A 9,337-nucleotide genomic window follows, 5' to 3' on the forward strand; every position below is an offset into this window, starting at 1 on the left:
TCCCACCTCGCCTTCCTCCATGCAGCTGTGACAATTTTCGTGCTCAAAAATCTTTAATCTCATCGCATGAGTCCAAATAAGACAATGTACAGTTAGATCTCATGTCATTGGTGCAAGATGTACGAGTGCCTTGCTAAGAACAAGGCATGCAAGAACATGACCTCTTACATTCAAGTTTGGGTCAAAAGGATATGCAATAGCATATCTTCTGGTTAAAAAACTCTCTTCCACCAACTTTCTTCCTGAGTTTCACGGCTGGAAAGAAGCTCACGGCTCCTCTCAGCTATTTCTCGTTTTACCTTTGTAGTCTTAAGAAAAAAGCACACATTATCAGGTGCGTTTTCAAATTGCTTACAGACGTGTGTATTTGGTTTACAAGCCCGCTCCGCAGCATTCGTTAATATGGCAGGACCCGAACCCTTCATTGGGTTTGGTCTCCATACCATAAAGGTGCTGCTCCGCAAGGATGGAGTGGTAGATAGGGAGGGATATTGGTAACAACTCCAAAGCATGCCCCATGCCAAGTAGTTAGTGGGTGGTTACAACCTTAAAAAGTTTAAATATGTAATCAACCTCCGAAAGAACAAATTTAGACTTGTCGCTTTCTTCACTGGCCATTGTAACCTCAAAAAGCATTTATATATACAATATTACCTAGACTTAGATTTTTGTGGGAATTGCCGGTTCTGCGACATGAAGCCTGATAGGCCAGAACACCTGCTAATTGACTGCACAGCAGTCTGCAGTGGCGGGATAAACGCCCTTCGATTTATATTTCCAAATATAATTTAATTTATATTTAATCTAATCTAATTCGCTTTACGAAAAAAGTCAGTTAATCAGTCATTTGATATCACATCATCACATCTGTAACATGCTTATTCAATTTTCAAACCAAATCACTCGTTTTGTGAAAATGAAATGGCATTGCTGATTTCTATAAAAAAATAAAATAAAAAATAAAAAAAGAAGAAAAAAAAAATAAATCTCGTATAAATTGTTCGAGATTTTTCTCATACACACTTTTTTCATACAATTTCTACTTTCACAACTTACTAACCAAAATACTTCTTGCCGTCGGTTAAACGACGCCTCTTTGATTCGCGAATGCCAACGGCAATTGTCGAAGCAAGTTTTAGTGTAAAATGCGCTGTCACGCCATGCCAACAAAACAAACAACCAACAGACATTTATTTCGGCGAATAATACGAATTAAGCGATACAATATACAACAACTGCAATAACAAAAGTACACACAAATATATACAAACATAAATACATGCATACATGTGTATACATATACGCGAGTATAAAAATAAAAGTGCGAGTAATCACATTAAAACTAAATAAAATGCCAGCAAATTATCATTAAACTATGGTGCATACATATAGACATATGTATGTATATATGAGTGCATAAATTTTTGTTTGTGCGTATGTAAGGTTGTATATGTAGTAGCTATACATATGTATATGTAAGTGTGTGTATTTACAGCTATGTGCCAGCGCTTATCACCGCCAAAAATATTTCGAGATAAAATTTGTAATTTATAACAATTTCATGCAACACATTAAAAATAAAGTGACGGTAGCCAACGCGCGCTAATGCCATTACCAAAAAATCACAATCCTTTGTCGGCGAAAACGCCTTTGATTTTGACTTTGGTTTTCAGCATAAAAAACATTGAACGGCTGCACTTACGCATATACAGGTATACATACAGAAAAACATACATACATAGACAAATATACAAACATTACTTTACTACTATTTAATTATTTGTTTTTGTTGTTGCCCACACTTAGTTTAGCTGATTAGGTCCGGCGTAAAGCGATAAATTACTGAGCCGTTATTGTTGTATTAGGCGGTACCACGTAGCACATCGTGTAACTCCACGCAACACCCAACGTTACCGACGAGCAGCGAATGATCGATCGATGATATATTTGTTTGCTTTTTTCTTCACTTTTTTCATTTTTTTTTTTTTTGTGCTGATGAGGTGGGCTGAGCGGGCGGTGCTTTTTATAGTGTATAAGTTTGTAAAAAGAGACAAAAAGGGTGGCGGGTATGGGTGCTTATGGCGCTGACAGCGGCAACGTTTGAACTTTTCCAGGGAGTAAGGGCCGTGAAGTTGATTTTAACATTTATTTACTCAAGTTATTTGTGAATTTACCTTCATTTATAGTTTTAAAGGGTAGCAATTAGCTAAAATTATAAAAAAACACATATGTACATAATATACATATATGTAAGTATGTTAGCACGGTTATGTAGCGCTATATAAATACAATTTTAAGTGACTGACCTAACTTCCTTCGGCTTGTTACTGAGTAAGCTTTTTTTTCTTTAAGGCAGGGAGTAATTTTCGTCATCCACAACTAATTTTATAATTGGTATACTATATGACTGTATGCGCTTCCACTGACAATTGGTGATAGTGATAATGATAATACGGCTAATTACGATTAGCTACTGTATATTGATTAATACTTTTGCATTCGTTTTGCGACGCTTTTCAAAATTGTTTAATGCAATCGCTTTAGTCATAAAATGTTTGTATGTATGTTGTTGTTTGGTACCGAATTTCCGACGGCATTGCTTACCATAAACAGCAAAATTGTTAATAAACACTTAATCGAAGGTGAAAATATATTGCACTAGACATTAATAAATCGTGTAATAACTTATAAGTCTCGCATAAAAGTTTTTTTCTTTTATATTTAATTAAAATCAATTTATTTAGAGACTGCTCTATTGTCTTGGATAATAATTCATGCCAAGATTGGTCAAAAATCTAGACAAATTAAGGAGCTTTCCTCACAAGCAGTTGATTCCGATCGTTTAATTTATTTGGTAGCTTTATATGATATAGTGACTCGATGTGAACAATTTCTTTGGAGATTGCTCTATCTGTCTTGTCCGTCTTACTGTCTTGGACAATAATCCATGCCAAGATTGGTCGAAATATCTCCTCAAATTAAAATTTTTGCATACAAGTACTTCACTTGGCTTGTTCAATTAGTATGGCAGCTATATGATAAAGTGGTTCGTTATTGGTCGCAGCGACAAATGAGCTGCTTCTTGGGGAGAAAAGGACGTATGAAAAATATCACATTCTTAACTCAAAAACTGAGGGACTAGTTAGCGTTTGTACAGTCTGATAGACGGGCAGTTGGACATGTCTAAATCAACTCAGCTCGTTACACTAATGATTTATATAGATATATTTCATATATGTTTTATAGGGTCACCGACGTTTCGTTCTAGGTGTGGTCAGGGTATAAAAACTATTTTTCTCATGTTTTTGACAATACTTTTAATCTCTCTAATTTGATACATTTACAATGGCAAAAATACACCGCTTACTTTCTTGTATCGTATTCTACTCAGTAGTTAGGCGGGTAGAGTGGATGTCTGACGACGCACCTAAGCCTTTAGAATGCCCATTGTGAAACTACCGTGACTAAAATCTGTTAGGTGTGGTATACATATTCCTCCCTGTCTTAACCACTCCGTCCTTCTAATGAAATTCATTGAGGGGTTACATGGTAAAAAAGTCCTTTTTTCAAAATTCTTTTGGTCATATAAAAATTTATATACTTTATTAGAATTTTTTATTGTTACAAACATACACTGTTAGCAAAGAATTTCTGAAACTTTTGGAAAAAGAATATTTTAAACACGGACATTGCAACACCATTTCTGATAACCCCTCGGAAAAAAAGCGCCCGCGTTGGCAGGATAACTTCATACAAGATCATCTAAAGTAAACAATAGGTGTTTTAGTTAAAACCTTAACATAGAACTTGAACAAAAAAAAACCAAAAACTAAAAATTGGATTTTTGGCAGACATTTGACAAAAAAATTAAAATTTTCCGACTTTTTTTTTCAAATAGTTGTAGTCGAAAAAAAGCCTTACAAGAATTGTATCTTAAAGACCTGCGTAAAATTTCATGAAAATGGGTTGAGAAGCTAGCCGACAGGTGTAATGCTCGAACTTTCTACGAAAGGGGCGACAACCAAAAAAAGGTTTTGATACGTATGCCCAGAGGAACCGGAAATTATGGTAGAAACACTTCTCCAGCCTACTGAACGGGAGTGAAAACATAACGCCAGGAGATGGTGAACTCGACCCGCAATCGATGAATATAGAGCGGATGACCCATTGCCCGACCATGAAGAAATTAGGATAGCAATTAACCGTCTGAAGAAAAGAAGGGACTGATGGATTGCCGACAGAGCTATTCAAATACAGTGGCGAAGAGCTGATAAGAGGCATGTATTAGCTTTTTTGTAAACTATGGTTGGACGAAAACATCTTGGAAACTAAAATTTGCGCTAAACAGCGAATAGGAAGGACGATTGGCGCGCTATTGTAAACTCGGCTTTTACCGCGTAAACCGTTTCTACGACAATAATGAAGACGATTAAAAACAAGCGATCATCCGTTATCCAGCCAGCAAGTAAAATTAAAAAAAAAACAAATTAAACCTGTATCTTCTTCTTCTTCTTCACTGGCGTAAACTTAGTCCTTATTAAGCTTTCTAGGGCCGTCAACAAAAGTGGGGAGTTTCATTAGTGGATGTTGCTTCTTTTTCATTGGAAATGGTCTCTACGTGGTGATATAAAGTTGTATACACGTCATTAGTTATTTTTATAAAAAATTAAAAAAAAAAATTAAGAAGTTTAAGTGCAAAACTAACCTAAATCTAACTGAAATGTGCGTAATTTTTAAGTAACACATTATAAAACGTGCTCAAAATCTCAACCACCTACAAGTCGTCCCACATAATCTAACTTCCGTTAGCACATACGACAAGTCCCACCCTGTATATAAACAAACATTTATATATGTACATACATATGCATGTATATCCGATAATAAGTGTCGACAATACCGATGGCAATGGCCAACTCCTCTGCTATTTACAACTAATAAATCGATTTATGTACACACATACATATGTACATACACATATTCGATTTTTCTCACCTCGCTCGCACCGATGCGGAAGGCGCCGACCATACTTACTTGCCATCTTGCAAACAAACAATAACAACAATGTATAATCAAGTAAGCGAAGATAGAACTGTTAGTGCTGTCACTGCAACGATTTATGATTACCTTATTACTTTGTTGATATAATTGTTGTTGGGTGCTTGTTGTAATTGTTTGTTTGACAAGCGTCTCGTGAGTGTTGGCGAGTGTCTCCGTTAAAAAGTATCTGTCTGCTGGCACTTATGGCTATCATTGGGAAAATAGTTTACATTACATGGTATGTTTGTTGTTGTAATTCGTTTATGCCGCGCCGCGATAAAGTACAACAAATGCAACAAAAAAACATGTGTAATCGATTTGTACAATTTAGCTAATAACAGTTTGTACAATTTTAAGTCAACAAATTATTTAGTATCCAAGTTGAATGTGAAAGCGTGAGACTATGTACATATATGTGAGAGAGTGTGTGCGTATGGGTGCAAACGAATGCGTGTAAGGTTCCCATTGATACACTTTCCACGAAATATTAAGGTGCACTAACTTATGCGCAGACATATATGTATATAGGCTTAAATACATGCATATCTATATACACACTATACATATGTGCATACATACATACTTAAAACATACATATGTATGTATATTTGTATATGTATTGCACATATTTGCTTGTTCTAATATTTATTGAGTTGGCTCCTTAAGTTCAACATTTTTCTCTTCTCCTACAAATACTTTCAATTGATTTTTTTCGTTGTTTTTGTTATTGCAGGTAATCGTTCCGTCAATGAGACCACAATCAAAACCGAAAACATATCAAATTCCGGTCATGACGAACCGATGACAACCACCACAGATGAGCCGAAAAACGATAAGAAAAACAAACGTCAACGCCGCCAGCGCACACATTTCACATCACAACAACTGCAAGAGCTGGAGCACACATTCAGCCGGAATCGATATCCGGATATGTCGACACGCGAAGAGATCGCCATGTGGACAAATTTGACCGAAGCACGAGTTAGGGTAAGTCTTCAATGGTTAAAGATTATATTATGTTGTTCACATCTAATTTTGAGATGTGGTAAAATGGGTTAGGTTAGGTTATGTGGCTGATCTGGAGAGATCGTACGTGGAAAAGAAAAACTCTTGCGTTCGAACTTATAAATTAGCTAAACGCTTAGTAAGTAGCCGATACAAATTTGCACAGGCGTTTCACTTCCAGTTCCACCAGTTCGGTTATATGTCTGAAGGTATGCACTGAGGTCTATGTCTTGACCTCCCAAACCCAAAAGATAGTGAAGAGGGAAGGGTTGAGCTGTTTCCACCTTATATTCTTTTATACAGCTTCTTATATATAATATATCTAATAGAGGCCAAAAATTGCTTAGAATCCAACATTCGAAGAACGATTATTTGACCAAGGCACAATAGTGTGAAAATTTAAAAAATTAATTTGTTTGCTTTTACATATTTTTTATAGATTATACCGTTAAAAATAACATACACAATTTTTATATGAATATTTAACATAATTCTTTTGAATATTCAAATATTTTTTTTGAATCACAACCTTCTAAAGTGCAATCCCTTAATTCAATCAGCCCCGTTAGTAAAGGTAGGTTTAAAATTGTTTTACTCAAAACTAAATTCTTCAATTTTGATGCAGTTGTAACTTGAAAAAAGCTCATACTATCATTTTGATAACTTTTCAGCTTAATTGATATATTTTTTTTTGGTACTAAGACCTTTATTTTTTCGATTGTAACAAAATGTAATTTTTCAGTGCCAAAAAGCATCTAATATTTTAACAAAATTTTACAACTTTTTTCAAAATCTACCTTTTTTAAACGAAACCTTCTCCAAACTAATTTTATTGAATTAAGATTTCAAATAATCCACTTTAATTAAAAGTTTACAACTTTTATAAAGCGCATCAATACATAGATTTCCATACATACATATGTGCATAAATATGCCATTGCAACTTGCACACCAAACCTCACGCTCATTGCCTCACCACGCACGAAGTGAAACGCGAGAGCGCTTTAGCCAACAACAACTGACCATAACTTTACACCAAGCTCCCCATTGAGAGTTTTGCAAAATGTATGCGGAGTGGGCAACACTCACGAAGCGAAAATATAAAATCGAACAACGGTAAAATGGAAAACAAATTTAAGCGCGGAACGAGTAAGATATCCGTGTTGCACGCCACAAGCGCGAAACGCCAATTTATGGCAACATTGCGGTCAACAAGCTGCTACAGCAAGCAAAGCACAAAATGGCAACAGAACTGCAGCCGATTGCATGCACTTTGCAGAAGGGCAGCGGCAGCCATTGCGGTTTGGGGAATGCAGCCACAACACTGGCAAAGCGAAATTCCACCGCAATGCGCGAATAACCGAAAAAGTTGTCATACTTTATGGTGAACACACAACAACTACAAATGTGTAACGCCAGCGCAGCGGCAGAAGTGCGAAGCTGAGACGGGTTAGCGGCTATAAAGGCTAGACTCTGCAGCGCCAGCTTTGCAAATAAATTCCGAAAATGCACACAAAACCCCACAGCGCTTAATCTGTGCAGGCGTACATGTGTTGTTGTCGTTGTTGTTGTTGTTGATGTCCCAGCTGTTGTTGAGCTTATTACGCGGTTATTTGCGCTACCTTTTTTCGCCGGCTGTGTAGTGAAAATGCCAAAAACAACGAATTTACGAGTTGGCAGCCATGATGCAACAGCAACAAGAACAACACCAACGACAGTGTATGCTTGTGTGTAAGCCACAACCACAACAATCAACATGGTGGCTTTTCAATGAGTATAACTTTCGGCCAGTGGCCGAACGGTAGCGAAGCAGCACGAACAACAATAATGAACGAAATGGACAACAATAAGAACAACACAAATAACAGTAACGAAGTGGCTTGTGCTCTGCAAAGTTATTGCGGTGAATGTTCGTGCTTTGCGGCGTACTTTGCATGCGTACACCGTGTGTACCATTGTTTGCGCCAGCACATAATTTAGTCTCCGCCTTCGACAATACACCATCGCCGGCTACAAATTTATGCATTTTTAATCGGTTCGGCATATAAAGCGTTTAATAAATCTATTATAATATTGTGTGTATATATACATACATATGTATATATTTATAAATGCATATACATATGTACCTGAATGGCAAATAGTATGTGTATATTGAACTCGTAATTTGTTGGTTTTCTGCTTTATTATGCACTCTCACAGAATTTTCGATTGCAACTTTCGCATTTATAATTTGCAAACGGAATATGTGAGCAATGCGTGACTCTGAAAGTTATTGCTCATTTGCGGTTTTTCGGCAATTGGCAACGCGTTGTTATTAAGTATGAATTTATTTATATTTTCCTCACTCATATGGGTCGCATTGGGTTTGTGGAACTTTAAAAAACGGGAGGAAAAAAAATTTAAAAAAGAAAAAGCATTTATTGGCTTCCTATAGTATCATACAGTTATAAATTACATATAACTAACCGAAACATAGCTTTTGTAATTTCGCGAACCCATTTTTGTAAGTAATACTAAAAACAATTGCCTGAAGGAAGAGGAAAAATTTATGATTTTATGTCCTATGTTCAGTTATGAGTTCCCTATAACTTCGGTTGTGCCAAAAAAGAAGTTTTCATAAAAGAACTAAGTCTTGATCGTTCAGTTTGTGTAGCAGCTACATATGTATGTATATGTTACAGTGGTCCGTTCTGAAAAATTTCTTCAAGTGTTTAGCGCTCTCAAATAAAAAAGTTTTATTTAGAAGAACCTGGTTTTGACCGTTCAATTTGTGTAGCAATACAAATTTTTAGTATACTTTGCAGCTGTATGTATATCAAGGCTTAGAAACCTAAAAAATACAAATTTAACTTTTTTTAATGGCAGTAGGATTGATAATAATGCATTTGAAAACAAATTAAATTAACATGTAAATTATAATTTTTAAGTTTGGCTTTCAAGAACATCGAGAAAATCCTAAATAAAAATTATTTTCGAAATTTTTATCCCAAATATCGGTTTCAAATATTAATGACAAATTGTAAAATTACAAATACCGCATTGAAAAAAATATTTATTTAGAATTTATAACTGAAGGTAAGCAAATTTGTTTATAAATTTAAATAAAACTAAAAAATATTTTTAAATTTAATGTTTTTGCGCTTTCGTACTTCGTGCTCTATTATTACTAGAGCCGGCACAGAGCCACCATCTTCATTATTCTAGGCTAGTGATGGGCAGCAAACTTCAAGCTTCAAGCGATTTATCAATTTTTAACTTCGATTTTTAGAATATAATAAGAATTTAAATT

General features: G+C 35.5%; 1 protein-coding gene across 2 annotated transcripts in view; it reads left to right on the top strand.

Annotated features, from left to right (window-relative positions):
• LOC108975601 (pituitary homeobox homolog Ptx1) overlaps positions 1-9,337 on the top strand; it is a 77,381-nt gene that overhangs the window by 46,045 nt on the left and 21,999 nt on the right. For both annotated transcript variants that reach the window (XM_018944195.1, XM_018944196.1), the window contains exon 4: positions 5,774-6,027. In XM_018944195.1, coding sequence (XP_018799740.1) covers positions 5,774-6,027 — 254 coding nt within the window. The remainder of the gene's footprint in view (positions 1-5,773; positions 6,028-9,337) is intronic.

Source organism: Bactrocera latifrons, unplaced genomic scaffold, assembly GCF_001853355.1.
Source record: "Bactrocera latifrons isolate USDA-ARS-PBARC rearing strain unplaced genomic scaffold, ASM185335v1 scaffold_67, whole genome shotgun sequence".
Classification (NCBI taxonomy): Eukaryota; Metazoa; Arthropoda; class Insecta; order Diptera; family Tephritidae; genus Bactrocera; species Bactrocera latifrons.